General features: G+C 41.4%; 2 protein-coding genes and 1 pseudogene across 15 annotated transcripts in view; all 3 read right to left on the bottom strand.

The window, feature by feature from the left end:
* LOC110532179 (tyrosine-protein phosphatase non-receptor type 11) overlaps nt 1-6,756 on the bottom strand; it is a 58,682-nt gene extending 51,926 nt beyond the window's left edge. For 3 of the 4 annotated variants that reach the window (XM_021615849.3, XM_021615850.3, XM_090184412.1), the window contains exon 1: nt 6,513-6,756. In XM_021615849.3, the coding sequence (XP_021471524.2) occupies nt 6,513-6,526 (14 nt within the window). In that variant the 5' untranslated portion in view covers nt 6,527-6,756. Of the gene's footprint in view, nt 1-2,877; nt 2,967-6,512 lie in introns of those variants that run through there. The other variant, XM_021615851.3, reaches the window with a different exon arrangement.
* A 4,617-nt stretch (nt 6,757-11,373) lies between these two features.
* LOC149981240 (uncharacterized) lies at nt 11,374-12,300 on the bottom strand (annotated as a pseudogene).
* Nucleotides 12,301-15,880: 3,580 nt separating this feature from the next.
* Nucleotides 15,881-19,021, bottom strand: part of agrn (agrin) — a 269,273-nt gene continuing 266,132 nt past the window's right edge. For all 11 annotated transcript variants that reach the window (XM_090184407.1, XM_036988114.2, XM_090184408.1 and 8 more), the window contains one exon: nt 15,881-18,612. In XM_090184407.1, the coding sequence (XP_090040533.1) occupies nt 18,431-18,612 (182 nt within the window). In that variant the 3' untranslated portion in view covers nt 15,881-18,430. The remainder of the gene's footprint in view (nt 18,613-19,021) is intronic.

The raw sequence follows: 19,021 nt of genomic DNA, 5'->3' as shown, positions 1-19,021 counted from the left end.
CATTTCAGCTTTTCATTTTTTATTTATTAGTTTTTAAAAATAAAATAAAAAAAGTAAAGATTATTCCACTTTGACATTGAGTATTGTGTGTAGGTCAGTGACACACCTCAATTTTAATCAATCTAAAATTCAGGCTGTAACACAACAAAATGTGGAAAAAGTCAAGGGGTGAGAATACTTTCTAAAGGCATTGTATTTCTCCCAAATTGTCATCCCAACACTGTATAACAAAATTAAGGGAGAAGTTGAAACTCACACGTTGATTATTACCTTTGGCCTAGTAGAACAACCAAGCCCTACATTAGTTTGAAAGTACACTTTATTGATGAGAAGTTTCAACCGAATTGTTGGTGCTTGCAAACACCATAGGCTACTTCACTGGAGATCACATGGGAGTTGAGAGACGCTTTAGCTGCCTGAATGCGGAACAGCAAGTGTGATTTACGATAACGCCGCAAACGTGGGCCAGACTCCAATGTTTTGGACACAGGCTGCACCTTTGCAATTGGTAGGCTACGTGTTACATGTTAAGGCACTTTGACTTAAATTATAATAATGATTGAGACTACTTATACATATTTGCACAATCATACGCTTCCTATTCCATCTGCAGCCTATGGTGCCCGACTAAATAATTAACTTAGGTTATTAATGTTATTAATGAATTAAGTGCTGCTCTTACAGCACACGATATTTTGATGATCGTGTTAATTTAAAAATGTGTTTGTTTTGTTAATTTGCAGGTGTAATAATCCTATCAATTAGCATATGTATTACAATGTTGTTTCAATTGGTTTTGTATTCAGTTAGCACAGTATGTCTTCATTCAAATTATCTCATTTCAGCAGCGACGTTATCTAACCTGACACTTGTCTGATGGAATAACCAGGTTTTTCCCCAAGTGCTTGAAAATCTCAATTGCAATATCTGGCAAAATAGTCGCAATTAGATATTTTGTCCAAATCGTGCAGCCAAGCAAAATCAAGCTCTATCTCTGACTCTGCTGGTGATCCTTAAAAAACAGTAAATGCACTGAAGCGTACAAACTCCTCTTCTACCCTGGCTAAGAAAGTTCTGACGGACTCTGGCATCATAACTGAGAATAATAAACGCATCACTTATGCCAATCTGCATTTTATCTCAGCAGGCTTTTTATTTGAGAGAAACAGTGGTTTAATTGACCCTGGTCAGTCAATAGGATGCTCTTCCCTCTGCCAGCTTCTAGCTGACTCGACGGTTAACCCGTCACGTTCTAGTGACTCTGTTTTTATTTCAACAATTTACTTCCTGTGATGAGCTAGATGCCTTCCTTAAAAGTGGGACTGACAGCGTTTTAACTACTCTGCAGATATGAAACAAACGGACAATCGTAATATCAGTAAAAAAATATATATATCAAATTTCCAGTTAATGCTTCAAAACCAACTTTATAGGTTTTAAAAATACGTTCTATTTGACTTAAAATTACATGACGTACAGTAAGGCATTTGTTGGTATAATAGATGAATACAGTTCAATGCATGGTAGCCTAGTGGTTAGAGTGTTGGACTAATAACCGGAAGGTTGCAAGTTCAAATCCCCGAGCTGACAAGGTACAAATCTGTCGTTCTGCCCCTGAACAGGCAGTTAACCCACTGTTCCGTCATTGAAAATAAGAATTTGTTCTTAACTGATTTGCCTAGTTAAATAAAGGTAAACAACAATATAATTCACCAATACATTTATTGGTAGTCCAAAACACATTGCTATCAGGTTGTAAATCACAGCTGACCTGGTACATTGTTTGCTGCCTCCACCCATTCAGGATGCACCGTTTTGAGTTTCAATCATTTTGAACAAAAAAAACGGACAATTTTAACTAAGGCTGGAAATGTCAATACAATCAACTATTAGTACATGTACATGTGTGTGTACTGACATGTATGTATAACTGATAGATGCACACACACGCTACATGTTAATGTTTTTAAATGTATGTAAATGGTAAAGTCTTTTGTCTGTAATTCATTTCTCGTTATACGTAAGACCCCAGTAATACTAGCTGTCGCCACTGGCTAATGGGGATCCTAATAAACCAAATCAAAATCCAGTCAGAACGTGGCTAATAGGCCAGCACACATATCAAACACAAGGCCCACGGGCTTAATAGGACACACAAACAAGAATAAATGAGTCAATAGTTGAGTAATCTACTTTCTGAAATTACAGCCTGATGCGCTCGTATCGGTGAATTCAACTTCAATTGCGTCGCTTTCGTGTCTCCCGTTTACAGCGCGCAGCAGAGGGAGAGTGTACACACACATGCCACAGTCCGAGCTAGACCACTAAAATGTTGCAGTCTGGCTTCAGTTTTTAAAGACTGACAATGAGGAGCCAAAAAACTAAACCTGCAACAAAACACCATGCAGAGGACAAATATGTAGGTCTATTACAGCAACATTTGAGCAGTAGCCTAGGCTGACTTCTCAAGTACAATACAATTGGAGTGCACCATAAAGCGAGTCTGTATTCCACCGCAATGGTGATCCATGCAGTTCAAAACAGCTACCACTTCAATAAAGCCATTAGATGCGGTTCACTGTGCTTTATTACAGGCGACAGTTTTAGTACTCATCACTGCATCATCTACCAGAAAGTTGGTTGGCCCTCTGAAGTCACGTAGGTTAATACATAGCTATTTTTTCATGTATAACAAAAAAAACTTTTACAAAAACTCCCACAGTACCTATCATTACTAAACTTTAGATTTATGAGTTACCACAATCAGTCTCCGAGGTGGCTAACTCTGGAAATTCCTTCGGTCTCTACTGTGTTAACTAAAAGCTGATTTACCTTTCTTGCACCTTATTTGTGAAACGATCTTCAAAATGTACTTACATTTGATTTTCTGGTGCTTCTAGGGCAATTCAGAAAGCTGATTGAGCTTACTGATGAATGTGTTTATTTTTCTTTCTGCTTGCATTGAGTATTTATACTGTTTGACAAAACATTAGGAACACCTGCTCTTTCCATGACACAGACTGACCAGGTGAATACAGGTGAATGCTATGATTCTTTATTGATGTCACCTGTTAAATCCACTCCAATCAGTGTAGATGAAGGCTAGAGACATGTTAAAAGAAAGATGTTTAAGTCTTGAGACAATCAAGACAAGGATTTTGCATGTGTGCCATTTAGAGGGTGAATGAGCAAGACTAAATATTTAAGTGCATTTGAACAGGGTATGGTAGGTACCAGGAACTGCAACGCTGCTGGGTTTTTCACGATCAACAGTTTCCTGTGTGTATCAAGAATGGTCCACCACCCAAAGGACACCCAGCCAACTTGACACAATTGTGGGAAGCATTGGAGTCAATATGGGCCAGCATCCATGTGGAATGCTTTTGACACCTTTATAGAGTCCATGCCCCGACGAATTGAGGCTGTTTTTAGGGCAAAAGTGGGTGCAACGCAATATTAGGAATGTGTTCCTAATGTTCTGTACACTCTCTGTATATTTTCATATGTGTATTTTCTAGAGATCAGGGCTCATCTGTAAAAATAAAAAAAATAAGATTTTTAAAAAAAGAGACATTGGTCTCAGTATGACTCCCTGATGAAATAAAGGTTAAATAAAATATACAGCACCGGTTTTAGAACGTTTGGGATGTGCCTTACTGAAAATGATACCGTTCATTGAACTCAATGTCACGAACTACTTTGCATTTCATAACAAAACGTAATAGAGGAGGAACACGATAACTATTGGTTGATCTGAAGTGAAAACTGAGACTCAAAAGTTTTGACTGCTAAATGGTAAGTTCGGTCTTTCCAAGATGGCGCCCAGGCTATTGTTCAGATGACTGTGTCAGAAACTGTTATCCTGTGGCTCACAGGAGCAGGAAGTACTGAGCCTCACACTAAACAGAACTGATGACAAAGGATGGAAAAACACCCACTAACCAACTAGGTTATCACGATACCAGCATTATGTTTTCACAAAACATGAAGCAGACTTCCATTTCTTGAGAAAAACTGTCCTAATGTTACTCAGTCCCCTTGCTTATTTTCCAAGCTATAAAGGACTATGAAGGTTGGTCTGCCTAATGTTTTCCTTTTTTTTGCCATGGAAAATACCAGTATCAAAATAATATGATACTATATCGTGACAACCTATAACCAACTAACTCCAATTCAATACTACTAGTGTTTCCCCTACCATTACTTAGATGATGGAAGCCCCTCTGCCTATATCAACTGCCAGAATAAATGCACCGAATCTAACACCACATCCAGGCAGTATTAATGATGCACTTTGTCAAAGAACAGAAACATAAGCATTTGCATTTTCTCACAATGACTGCATTGCTAAATGACATTGTTGTTATCTAACATCCATGAATTTGTTTGCACAGCTTTACTTCTACCATACCGTGGCAATCCCGCTTTTGGAAACTTTGATGTGATGCATCTCTCTCACTCAGAGCGTACTCTTATAGGGGTGTCTATGTACACTGTCAACCCGTAGGATTGCTGACATGGTGCATTTTGAGTCCATACTATTCATAATAAACATCTCTTCGTCCACAGACTCAGCAGAACATTGGAAAATACTGCCCAAGACAACATTTGTGGGTAAATCTCAAATCGACTTCCCGATGCCTTCATCTGTATCAATCCAAAATAGCCCTATACCCCCCTCCACTTTTTTACAGTTATTATATTACGGTACAACTGGTTACAAACACAAACCTCATGGTTTGTTTCGTATTTTGTCAAATGTTTGATGTTTATGAATGTTATTTTGTGTACTGTGGGCCAATTCGGCTTGCAGGTATATGCAACTGCCCACCTGTAGACTAGATGTCAACAAAGGCATTACCAGAGATACGCATATAATGACGATATAATGTCTCCGCCCAAACAATGGGATTTGTTGTCCACAGAGCAGAACGGCGGGCTTTCAAGCTTCTGCCTATTCCTCTCTTTGGATTGGTGCATACACCTAATTGAATAATTTGGGTAATATTTGATGAGGGGTATTCAATGCAGAGTGAGATGATATTCTAGCCTCATGAATATGCATATACAGTCTCGAATTTCACTTCTATTAGAATAAGCCTCAAATATCAAAATAGCAATTAATGTTTATCTTGACTAAATTTGTCACTCTTATTGCTCCACATACAAACAAATTCTCACCTGCTTAATAATTAAGGATCTGCTTAGGGTGGACAGATTTTGGGTAGAGATAGGGCTCTCGGTTTGGCTCTCTCTAAGCATAACATAACCACACAGAAGTAGATTTATGAGTAAAGTTACACACTTCCCCCAAAAAGCATAATATACATATGTTATGATGGTTTGACCTTGTACAGAAAATGTAACAAAAATGTCTTGATTGATATTGCAACGAACAGCCTTTGCTGAACTCAAATACATCCTACAGTTGTGGCACTTAAGTGGTTGTACTACAGTTAAAAGGCCCAGTGGGCAGCTTTTTGGGGCGACCCCTGAGAGGAAGAGAAGAGAGGTTTCACTCTTGCCAGAATCTGTAAAAAAAAAAAAAATTGCCCAACGCGTTTCTATGAGTTCATTTTGGACCGAAGCTTGTCGCCTGCCTTCCTGCCTTTGGGATAACAACTCCCATTGTTAAGGCATGAGACATGAGCATCTCATCATTATACAGATCTCTGGCGACCTGACCAAATTAACATAGAAATGTGAGTTATAGATCTATCATTCTCATTGAAAGCAAGTCTGAGAATCAGATCTATGGTGGCTACATTGATTATTTTAGCATTTTCTTATGAGGCGACTGACACTACCCACTGGACACAGAAATCAACTAAACATCTATTCCAACGTTGATCAACCAGTGCGTGCCCACTGGGTACATTTAAACATGTCTTATTTACTGACATTAATAAGATATGAGGGGACACATTTCAGTTAATAATTGAACAACTTTGTTGCATTCCAACGACAAATACAGAGCACTCTGCAAAAGCCAAACCATGCACCTTGATATCAAAGGCCAACTTCTGCCCATTTCCTACACAGCAGAGAGAGAGAGAGAGAGAGAGCGAGCGCACTGGGGCTAGAGCAAATAAGACCCTCGTTTAAAGAAGACCCATCCACCCAATGAACAGTCGCTTTTATATCAATCTATTATTCAACGGCACATTAGTTTAGCGATGTCCCATAGCTTACAAGCGTAAAATGATCAGACGAAAGTAATAGCGTATTCCACCTAATTGCCAATGACAGTTTTATTCCAACTCAGAACTCACATTAAATAACTTTTGTCACACAAATAGGCTACAAGATGCCGCCAAAGCGAAAAATACCCCTAATTGAAGCAACCATTGTGGGCTTCGTGCGTTTTAAAGAGTCGGAGAAAATGCATAGTACTTTTGCTCGTAAGCGGAAGGTCCCAAACATGTCCTGTGATAAGTCATGAAACGCTGTTTATAATGGGTGAAAGGACTATTCCCGGTTCGTTCCATGGTTTTCGATAAAACCCGTCTTACCTGCGAGACGTCATAGCAGTCTTAGAAAGCTGTCTTCGAATGAGAAGGGAAAGTCAAATAAAGTGAACGTTCCCTTTACGTCTTCGCCGTGTCGCTGTTGGACAGCGTGCACTCAGGAGGGCGTTTATTGAACAATGTTCAACTCCAAAGGCAAGTTATCGCAGCACACCCCGCCTCCAAAACCCACAGTCATATTCATTGTACCACGCGGTCCCTGCAGCTTAAACATAAACTACACACTTTTAGTCTATTCCAGGGGCGCAACTTTAGTTTTAGAAGTGGGGGGGTAACTTGATGGGGTGTCTGGGGTTCCTCCCATTTTTGGGGGCATCCATGACCCTTCTAGCCTTCTCTATTTAGAGCAACATAAAATCAGCAAAAATGGCCAGTCATCAAGCTAGTTAAGAGATCATTATTAAATATGTTTAAGTGATTGATAAGACTGAACTAGATCATTGATAATTCAATAATCAATATTATCTTGTGTTGCACCTTTAATCAATAGCCTAACAAATGAACAACTCTTACAAATAAAGTACAAATACTTTTCATTGTCTTTATTAAGACATCCTCTATATCATATTTCAGCCAGACAGCCTGAGTCACCTGCACGCCCAACCCCCACCAGTCTAGTCAATAACTCAACAACATATTTTTATATGTCAAGGAAAGGTTTGGAAAACAAACATTTTATAAAAACACACATACATACCTACACATTAACACACAGAAACAGTACACCCTCCATATAATTCATATCATAGGCCTAATAGTACTGCAGAGCTCTTTTTACTTGTACACAATCTAGCTGGGTCACCCAGTCCTGCCCCTAGGGGTCCACGGCCCTGCAGTACCCCAACCCAACACACCCCACTCAGCTTTAGGATCTTAGTGAAACATGTATTATTGGTTTCAGGTGTGTTAGGCCAAGCCCAGAGTGTCAACCAACAGTACGGCAGAGCCCCAGGGCCAGGACTGAGCAGCCCAGCAGCTAGGGATTACCTAAATAGGTATCTCCCCTGATGTGGGCATGTTTTCAATACAGACTCTGTTTGTCATACTGTATTCCATATAATGCAGACAGACCTTACGGAAGTTACACAGTATACCCTTAATCTATTGATATTTAATTTGACATTTCTTTCATCCATTGTGGGAGGATAGCCAACCTTCCAATTAATGGCAATGCATTTCTTAGAGGGTATAAATGCTAGGATCCTGGCTGAATGGCGGCTCTGGCGGAACCTGGCAGACTGGCGGCTCCTTGCAGACTGGTGGCTCCTTGCAGACTGGCGGCTCTGGCGGCTCCTTGCAGACTGGCGACTCTGGCGGCTCCTTGCAGACTGGCGGCTCCTTGCAGACTGGCAACTCTGGCGGCTCCTTCAAGACTGGCGACTCTGGCGGCTCAGGACAGGAGGAAGGCTCTGGCAGCGCTGGACAGATGAGGCGCACTGTAGGCCTGGTGCATGGTGCCGGCACTGGTGGTACTGGGCCAAGGACACGCACCTCAGGGCGAGTGCGAGGAGGAGGAACAGGGAGTACTGGGCTCTGGACACGCACAGGAAGCCTGGTGCGGGGGGCTGCCACCGGAGGGCTGGTGCGTGGAGATGGCACCGGATACACCGGCTCAAGAAGGCGTACTGGAGGTCTCGAGCACCGAGCCTGCCCAACCTTACCTGGTTGAATGCTCCCCGTAGCCTGACCAGTGTGGCGAGGTGGAATAGGCCGTACTCGGCTGAAAGCGAACCGGGGACACCATGCGTAAGGCTGGTGCCATGTACGCTGGCCCGAGGAGACGCACTGGAGACCAGATGCGTAAAGCCGGCTTCATGGCACCTGGCTCAATGCTCAACCTAGCCCGGCCGATACGAGGAGCTGGGATGTGCCGCACCGGGCTAAGCACGCATACTGGGGACACCGTGCGCTCCACCGTATAACACGGTGCCTGACCAGTACAAAGCACTCTCTCTCACGCACTCACTCCGGTAAGCACAGAAAGCTGGCGCAGGTCTCCTACCTGCCTTAGCCACACTCCCCGTGTGCCCTCCCCCAATACATTTTTGGGGCTGCCTCTCAGGCTTCCAGCCCTGCTTCCGTGCTGCCTCTTCAAACTGCCGCCTCGCCGCTTTGGCTGCCTCCAGCTCTGCCTTGGGGCGGCGATATTCCCCCGGCTGCGTCCAGGGTCCATCTCCATCCAGTTTCTCCTCCCAAGTTCAATAGTCCTGATTGCGCTGCTCCTCCTGCCGCTGCCTGTCACCACGCTGCTTGGTCCTGTTTTGGTGGGTGGTTCTGTCACGGCAGATTTCCTCCTCTTCCTCTGAAGAGGTGAAACAAGGATTGGACCAATATGCGGCGTGGTAAGTGTCCATGGTATTTAATATGAAAACTCAACATGAACACAAATACAAAACAACAAAGTGAACTGGCAACGAAACAGTCCCATATAGCACAACCACCCACAAAATACCCAAAGAACATGGCTGCCTAAATATGGTTCCCAATCAGAGACAACGAAAAGCACCTGCCTCTAATTGAGAACCAATCTAGGCAACCATAGACTTACATAAACACCTAGAAAGGAAACAGCCCCATAAACATACAAAACCCATAGACAAGACAAAACACATACATCACCCATGTCACACCCTGACCTAACCAAAATAACAAGGAAAACAAAGAACACTAAGGTCAGAGTGTGACAGTTTTACACCTCCAGCAGGGGAATTACATTTCTGTGTGCATGATATTCATTTTCACTGGCATATAGTACAGTACATTTTATGGAATTCAACTGCAGTAATTTATGTCTGTATCCATTCACCATCATCAATAGCGTTTCCTAGGTCTACCTCATATTTTTGTTTTACATGGTGTGTGACATCGGGAAAAGTCTCTGTCAACCCTTGATACCGTTTGGAAATCAACTGTTTGTCAGACTGCCTTAAAATAGTTTGAATCTTTAAAGCTTGTTGCTTGTCCAGTGTTTGCAGCACAGAGAAAATATAGTGTTGTTTCTGCAAAAATTCACCTCAGCTCCATCACAGACTGGTCTTCCCTGGCTGCCTGACCCTGATGAGACCCCTGTCACCATCTGATCCTGCTCAGATGAGGCATGACAAAGACATACCTTGGTCTACATTTATACATTATATTATCCAAGAATACAATCAATGGATAAATAATTGAAATGACCATTATTCCCAGATCCTAGACTGTTGCAGAGAGAGAGAAGGAGAGTGTAGCCTTGAAAAACGTATAGTAAAACCCTGGAAATCAAGCAATCCGCCATCATTAAAACAATGTGAAAATCTAATGATTTATTATTGAAATGTTGAAATAGCATGGGCGACCGAGAAAAACTCATTGGTTGGCTACAAAAATGGGCTACTGCCAATTTTCGCATTAAAATAGGTCTACATGATTACACATGTCTTGATTAGAAAATAGTCATCCGCGAACTCCCTGTTATTTATAGCAGCAATGCAATTAATGGACGTCATTATGAAATGTTTTGCTCCGCTATGGTCTCGCAAAGGAGGATAATGGCAAATCTATTTAAATATTCTTGCCTCCGTTCACGTCATCTTTCCATGAACGCAAATTGTAGGTTGCAGAGAGGGAGAGACGTATAGTAAAAACCTGCAAATCAAGCAATCTGCCATCATTAACACAATGTGAAAATCTAATGATTTATTATTGAAACATTGAAATAGCATGGGCGACCGAGAAAAACGAATTGGTTGGCTGCAAATTAAGGCCACTAGGGATGGGTTTGAGCATGTGGGTCTGGGCAGATTTCCTCAGCAATCTACACACAATATCACAAAATGACAAAGCGATAACCGGATTTTAGACATTTTTGCAAATGTATTAAAAATAAAAAATAAACAGAAAAAACGTATTTATTTATTCAGACCCTTTGCTATGTGATTGGAAATAGAGCTCAGGTGCATCCTGTTTCCATTGATCATCCTTGAGATGTTTCTATAACTTGGTTGGAGTCCGCCTGTGGTCAATTCAATTGATTGGACATGATTTGGAAAGGCACACACCTGTCTATACTGTATGTCCCACAGATGCTGCATTCAATTCGCATTCAAAATCGCAAATCACTATCAAGGCGATGGGTCAGAACAGAGGTGCTTCCATTTCTGCAGTATTGACGTCATCAGGCTGTGTGGTTATCAGCAGAATTTAATCTGCCGGGGTATGGGGTTATGCAATACCCACAGGGCTTTTTCTCTATGGATTTGCTTTGCACTGATAAAGTTTGACCTGCCGGGCCACTGTAGTGCAACTGTAATGTGGTCCTGTATGGCTAAGTTGGAATGAGCATGGTGCTTGCAATGCCAAAGGATGTGGGTTTGATTCCTGCTGGGGCCACCCATATGTAAGATGTATACATTGCTTTGGATAAAAGTGTCTGTTAAATGGTATATATTAACTCGACTAGTAATTACATGTTTTTGTAGGCACTAACTCCGCCATAGCTCGTAGAGCAAAGCCTATGGGAAAATGAACGGAGTTTTTATAGGGTTTTTCGATAAACGCTGAAAATAAGGTCTGTGGTAAATACAGGCTTAGGTTCTTATACGTTTTGTTCTATGAAATAATTTTCATCAGCTGATGTCACTTTTTGTGAAATTTTAAGCATTTACATAATGATAAAAATCATAAATATGTAAGAAGAATCAACTACCTTTATCAATCTTTATCTGACAGAAAGAGAAAGGAAAAAACAATGACGTCATGGCACATTCGTCATGTTATGTTTATGTAATATTAAACGTGTATCACAAACGGGGGCTGCAACACCAGCAAAAACATAAGCAATACAACCCATCTTCACAAATCTATCAGTTCACAGCCAACTTGTGTGTTTGTGTGTGTTTCTGTTCAACCAAACAAGATTATCTGGTTTATCTTCAAGAAGACTGCGTTCCAGAGAGGTGGTCGTTTGGTTTCTCAAGACTGATGACAGTTGTCCACAAGCAGAGAATATTCTCTCCACTAACACTTGGGATGCAGGGGCAGAAACCAGATCCAGTGCCACATGGCACAGCTTTGGATAAAAAGCCATCCTTGCCTGCCAGAACTGAAGAGGTGATGCGGTAAACATGCCCCCCTTCACCTCTTCCAGGTATTGTCGCAGCTTACACAGGGCACTTATTGCCTTGCCAAGGTTGACCTTCCGGCTGGACAGCGACCTCAGACATAAACTTTGATGCGAGGATGCTATATTTCTGAAGCATTGTGGTCGAGATGCTTGCTGGATTCACTGTCGTGGCATCTTCCTGGGGTCCTGCTGCTCCATGGCTGTACTCTCTGATTTGCTGAAGTACAAAATACTCTGCTTCCCTCATCAATGGCTCGATCTCCGTTGAGCGAAGTGCCAGAGACACACTTTGGTCCATCAGGCAATCAGCTGCAGGGGTTGGATCGAAGTTGGCTGCCAGAGGATTCAGTATGCATGTGAAGCACTCATGCAGTGACTTCAGGAGGACCTGTGCAATCTGTTTTGCAACAGTAGTTGACTGTAAGTGTGCCTCAAGGTTGAGAAGGCAGAGCACCACACCAGACAGTGACTTGCTGTCATTTTGAAGTCGGTTGGTGTGCATTGCGAACGGCTCCAGCAACTTCTCAAGCTGTTCTAGCTTGGCCCAGTCACGCTCTGGACTCACCCTCTGATTTATTCCCTGTTAGCTAGGGATAGCTAGTGATTCACAACGTAGGCCTATTTGAAACATCGGCATCTACTGGCAGTATTTACCCGAAAGTATTTACCCATTTGATTTTTGACCAAAGTTTAGAAAGAATTAAAAAAAAAAAAATTAAAATATTTTTGTTCATTTTGCAGTCAAAGATAATAGTTTCAGTATAGTTAAAAAATATATATTTTTTATTCAGTTTACTAAATAGTTTTTCCAATTGAGTTTTATTTTTATTTCAGTTGTCATTTACTATAATAACCTTGCCATGGAGAAAAAACATTTTTTGTTGCATTTTCTATCTAGGCACAAGGTGAGACCCAGATGCAGACACAGGAGGCAGATGGTTGAAGTCTTACAATGTTTATTAATCCATAGGGGTAGGCAAGAGCATGGTCATGGACAGGCAAAAAGGTCAAAACCAGATCAGAGTCAAGGAGGTACAGAGTGGCAAACAGGCTTGTGGTCAAGGCAGGCAGAATGGTCAGGCAGGCAGGTACAAAGTCCAGAACAGGCAAGTGTCAAAACCAGGAGGACTAGAAAAAGGAGAATTCAAAAAGCAGGAAAACGGGAAAACCGCTGGTTGACTTGGAAACATACAAGACGAACTGGCACAGAGAGACAGGAAACACAGGGATAAATACACTGGGGAAAATCAGCAACACCTGGAGGGGGTGGAGACAATCACAAGGACAGGTGAAACAGCCTCAAGTCTTTTTGGGTATGACGCTACAAGTTTGGCACACGTGTATTTGGGGAGTTTATCCCATTATTCTCTGCAGATCTTCTCAAGCTCTGTCAGGTTGGATGGGGAGTGTTGCTGCACAGCTGTTTTCAGGTCTCTCCAGACATGTTCGATCGGGTTCAAGTCCGGGCTCTGGCTGGGCCACCCAAGGACATTCAGAGACTTGTCCCGAAGCCACTCCTGTCTTGTCTTGGCTGTGTGCTTAGGGTCGTTGTCCTGTTGGAAGGTGAACCTTCGGCCCAGTCTGAGGTCCTGAGCGGTATGGAGGAGCAAAGCGTCTCAATACTTAATTCATTTTTCATACATTTGCTAAAATGTCCAAAAACTGTTCTTGCTTTGTTATTATGGGGTGTTATGAGGAAATTGATGAGGGGAAAAAAATATTTAATCCATTTTAGATTAAGGCTGTAACGTAACAAAATGTGGATGAAGTCAAGGCGTCTGGACACTTTCCAAGTGCACTGTAGGAGAGTGTGAACAACAAATGGGACACAACCTATAAAAATGACAGAAAACTAGTCCATGAAAAGGGATTGGAACACAACCTCTAAAAAGGACAACAAACTAGTTAAAAAGGAGAGCAAACTATTGCATGAAAAGGGATTTGGACACAACCTGGGATGGGGTGACTGTGTATGCTGACTCAAGCTCAGTGTTCAGCAGCATAAAACGGTTCCCTAGAACCAGGCCAAAACCGAAAAAGAAGACCCTGTTTAGTGTCCTCTCACTCTCTGTTCCCTCTCTGTCCCGAGGTGATTGGTTCCAGGCTGACCTTTTGACATTTTCGCCCGAAGACTTAAGAGTCCTCTGGTCCAAAATAAAATCCCAGGAAGAGAAACAAAGGGGACTCACATCGAATCCTATGGAGCAGGACAGCTAGGGCCTTGTTATGAACAGAAAAATAGAGCCTTTATTGCAGCCAACCAGGGCCTAGCTAGTAACCCCCCTTCCCAAAAGAAAAGAGCCCTCTCATCCAAGCTCCGATCACTTCATCATTATTTCACATTGGGCCGCAGAAATCAAACCCAGTGCGTTTGTATTTTTGCAGATATAAGTCATGAGAAAAGCTCATGGATGCCGTTTTTTTCTCCAGGCTAGCCGCCTCTCCTCTGCTGCTCTGAAGATCTGCTGATGACCTTTCAGTTGGAAAAGGCCTGGCATTGTTGCATAATTCATAAATCCACTTTGACCTTTGTAAAAAATATAATTGAAAGTAACTGCTCAGTGAAAATCTCACTGTTAAAAGTATTTTGTTAACTTGTATCCAAATAATGTTGACTCGTCCTATGTGTGTGTGTGTGTCGTTCTATCTAGAAAACCACAAGAAAGAGGATTTCGACCCCCACCATCCCAGATTGTTCTGAAATTGTTTCTGTAGTTAGTAACAAATACGATTAGCATTTCTGAAACATTATTTTGTTGAAATATAATTTGATCTCTGATAAATTAAGCTAATTGATTGCACCCAAATTGGCCATTTTAATTTATAGGATTCAGATCATATTCAATAAATATAGTACCCAACATCTGTTTTGGACCAAAATTCTTCTGACCAATGAGTATGGAGAAGCAATACTCCAAGCCACAGCTTCATACTACTTGTCAAACATAGTGAACTGATACTATATACTGGCTGTTGGGGTGGGATTGGCATGTGGTGTGAGGCATCTGTAGGTGGCTTTTGAAATTGTCTGTGATTCCTTATGTCTTACTCATTGGTTGAAAGAAGTTTGGTCCAAATTGGATGTTGGGTAATATATTTACTGAATTGTATAAATGAATATCAATTAGCTTTATTTTTCAGAGATAAAATAAAACGTAAATGAAATAATGTTTCAGGAATGGCAATCCTATCTGTTTCTAACTACAGATTTTTTTTAGAACAATCTGAGATAGTGGGTGTCATGGCTTGCTGAAATGACATGGAACGACTCAAGTGGTCAGAGCATAAATTGGAGATAAAACAATACAAAAAAAACACCTCAAACTTGTATCTCAAACAGACCATTTAAAAAATGCTTGCTATTTCCTCATAGAACATGATGTCATCTCCCTGAGAAGGATGAGCTGGCCAATCAGCGGTCTAAAGGAGAATGAGCTGGCCAATCAGCAGTCTACTCGCGTGAATATTTTTAATGACCGTATCCGCCAACACCCCATTCTGTTGTTGGGGTACGCCCACACCATTCCATCACAGAAATAAAAAAATAAAACTGCCCTGGGCAGTTACTTTAAAACTGTATTCCCCAGCAGGGTAGCCTAGTGGGGCGGCAGGGTAGCCTAGTGGTTAGAGCGTTGGACTAGTAACCGGAAGGTTGCGAGTTCAAACCCCCGAGCTGACAAGGTACAAATCTGTCGTTCTGCCCCTGAACAGGCAGTTAACCCACTGTTCCCAGGCCGTCATTGAAAATAAGAATTTGTTCTTAACTGACTTGCCTGGTTAAATAAAGGTAAAAAAAAAAAAAAAAAAAAATGTTTAATAATAACTCATCTTGAAATGTTCTTAGCACTGGCTGGCTAGAGGCTTTGAGTTGAATGAGAATGGCATCACATTAACATTCCATCTTTATATTAGTTGTCTTGAACCCATGATTATCTGTGAGGGTATACTTGTAAATACTTATTTCACTATAGTTGAATTGTGTATGTGTATAAATTCATTCTGCACAGAAACTTGTATACTTTATATAATTAAACCAGCCAAGAGAAAACTACCTAAAGTTTGTGGAGAACGAATAACACTAATACGCACGAGTAAACACATTTTGTCCTTATTGACTTACTGTGAACAGTAGGAATCGGTCCGTGTTTAGGTAATGCCGGTGTGCATTGCTTACGATGGTGTTAAGTAATCATTATTTCATTCAACTGGAAGGGGATTCATTCCACGGAGACAGGTGACAGAGTCGGGTCTGTTTGTTTGACACTTTATTTCATGGTGGTAGGAACACAAGACAAAGGTAATAAAGTTAGTAATGATCAGGTCATGCCACTCTTACTCAGTGCACTGCCCTTCAGGAGTGTCTCAATCAAACAGTAGTTTACAGAGGCCAGACGGAATCCACATGAAGACATAAATAAGGAACAGAAAATAGATTTAAACAGTAAATAGTATATTTTATGTAAAGCCAGAGGTCGACCATTTGTGCGTCCCTCTGAGGATTTGTATGAGAATTATTAATATAATTATTATGTATTAATTTACATGAAGATGATGAGGCTAGTATGCTGGCCAAAGTAAGAGCACAGAACAGTATGGACAATGACTTTGTCAACCTGTAGGCCGCTGACCTGTTTTAAGGCAATTCATAGATAGTTTTTACCACCCCGACATTAGATTGTGTCGTCTCACTCTTGAGCCTGCGCCACTTGTCTTCTGAGTGCCACTAACACAGGAACCCACTGCTCATGAACTACTACTGGAATAGGTCAAATTCAACAGTAATACAACATGTAAATACAGTGGTGTACACACACACACCCAGGGTTCCTGGTCTTGGAATGGACACTAGTCCTTGATTACACTCAAAAGCCATATACTTCGATGCTCTTCCCCTCCTCATTGACATAGGAACATCATTATTGTGTGTAGTGAACAGACAAGTCAGACTTATTTCCAGTGTATAGCACTAAAAACATAACCTCTACAGTTTTACACATTGCAAAATTTTCACTTACAAATTTCAGGGCTGTACAAAATGGCCGTTTTTGTATCGCGGGGGGAAAATAATGAAGAACTTAAACAAACTAATACAATACCACTGATACTCAACCTTGAACAAGCATTTGTTTTCTCTTATAATATTGCCAAGTATCTTATATATCAAAACAGAGTGGGTTTATGTCAGTCATTGCAGTTTAGTTTTTGCATTGCATTATGAGTTTTTGGATGTTACAGAATTCATCTCGACAATACAAACCCATGCATAAGTACGTTTATTAGTAATTGCGATTATGTTTGCTATTTTTTTCCTCATTTTGCTGCCAAATGTCCCAACTCATCACATTATCACTTTTCCAACAGCAAGAGATGGATCACTCTTAATGCAAGAGAAAGTATAACCCAGTCTTCATTCCAATTTGATCAAAAAATGGACTTTGAAGTTTGAAAGACTGAAGAATTTCATTGACTACTGAACATTCCATGACTGAGCATTTGAGGGTCCTATTGTCTCCTATGGTATGATACAGTATCTCGCTTCTTCCTCTTGGTCGGTCCTCTCTTCAGCCTGAGCTTATAGCACTCCCACCAGGCCAGTTGCGGTAACAACAACAACCTGTCCTTTTGAGCCATTCCAAGTCCAGCAAAACAAACTCCAATAGAAAAACAAGTGCTCAAAAAAGGACCCCACCAAAATTAAATAGTTATCCTAGCTCAGTGGAACCAGATAGTTGAACCGTTTTGTAAAACACAACGCGTGTTTGCGACAGGTAATCAATCCACTTGGCCGGCAACACAGTGAAACCAAAACAAAACAAAACCAACACTGCAGAAACTGCATGCAACTAATGGTCATCCTGATTGTAAAATAGAAAGCACAATACATGAGATTCACAATTCTTGAGAAGAGAACCAATCTTACATATTCACAGTCTCAGGTATTTATATAGTCTATATTTATTACATTTATTTAATTCAATTATTATTACATTTCTTGATTGATGCATGTTGTGGAATGATATGTGTGTTGTCCTTGAATGCAGGGCACTTTGTTTTTGTTCCGCTCTGGGGGTTTGCGAATCATTTCAAAACTCAAGTCGTTGATTGAGAGGCAATGTAGAGCATTTGCGCTGTTTGAGGAGTTTGATTAAGCGGTTTCAGAAGTTCGTTCTGAGCAGCCCTACTAGTTACAAGCAGATGCTTCTAGGATACCATTGTCCTGTTCATTAGGCACAAAACGGAAGAAAACAGACACGCCCAATAAAACATGCCCCTTTTCATTTTCCGTCGCAAAATGATTTAAAAAACCCTTTTGTAACAGTGTGCTCTAATGACAATGACCAAGGAAACAGCAGTGTGTCTCGACTGCATTTATCTCACAGGGGAATGTTTGTATGTATTTCTATAGGCTGTGTTGTGTGGTAGTGAATGATATGGCATCAAGACAAGGAAATAATAGAGAGCACCAATGTGATTCACCAGTGTTCAAGTAATGAGCGAGGGAGAGGTTTTGTTCATGTTTGTTTTAAAACAACAAAACAACACAATGAATACAGCTTACACTTGTCTCGCGACGTCACACAAAAGTACGCGTATATGTACGGTATGTACACCTGCGTTTCAGGGCGGGGATAATGAATGAACAGGAGGCGCAGAAAACAAAAAAATATATATATAAAAAAAAAAAAATTAAAACAACGTATTCTTTTTATTTTCAATATAAAAAGCAATGAAAAGTATACAAAAATATAAAATAATTACAGCAGTAGACATGGCGTTTATGGAGGGAGTGATTTTAGCCAGGCTATTTTTTGGCCGTGGCGGCTGTGCCAGAGGCGGAACAGTGTAATATTTTGGGGCTGTTCAGGGCGTCCTCCACCAGGTGGAGCTCCACGCCGTCCACCGCGACATCCTTTACACAGCCCACAAAACCTGTGCTGTAGGCCTTAGGCAGTCTCCGGGCCACAGCCAACTCCTCCAAGCCACCTGTGAGAATAAGAAGGATGGGGGAGGGGAGAGATTTAGAACTAATGAAAAGAGACCCACCGTGTCTGAGGTGCACGGAGAGACAAACACACACACACACACACACACACACACAGGTCACATCCCTTACATCTCCCTACAAGTGAACTTGTTTCATGCCACAAAGGGTAACTGACTGCTGTGTGATGTGAGGATCTGTGATGTTGACACTGGCAGTAGATGAAGAGAGAAAGACACAAGTAGCTCTGGTGAACAGGGACAGCAAACAGGTGGTTCTCTCTGGAGGAGTGCTCTAGCACAATCACTGGAACTTACCTCACTTTCATTTTCAAGGGGAGTCGTCCTTCTGATAGGTCACCTGTATTACTCTCTCTCGCTCATTCCCTCTTTCTACCTGCTCTCCTGCTCC

This window comes from Oncorhynchus mykiss, chromosome 9 (genome assembly GCF_057628025.1).
Source record: "Oncorhynchus mykiss isolate SJ-2025 chromosome 9, ASM5762802v1, whole genome shotgun sequence".
In the NCBI taxonomy this organism is placed as follows: domain Eukaryota; kingdom Metazoa; phylum Chordata; class Actinopteri; order Salmoniformes; family Salmonidae; genus Oncorhynchus; species Oncorhynchus mykiss.
Note: the sequence above shows the minus strand (reverse complement) of the source record. Positions and strands in the feature narration are given on the sequence as shown.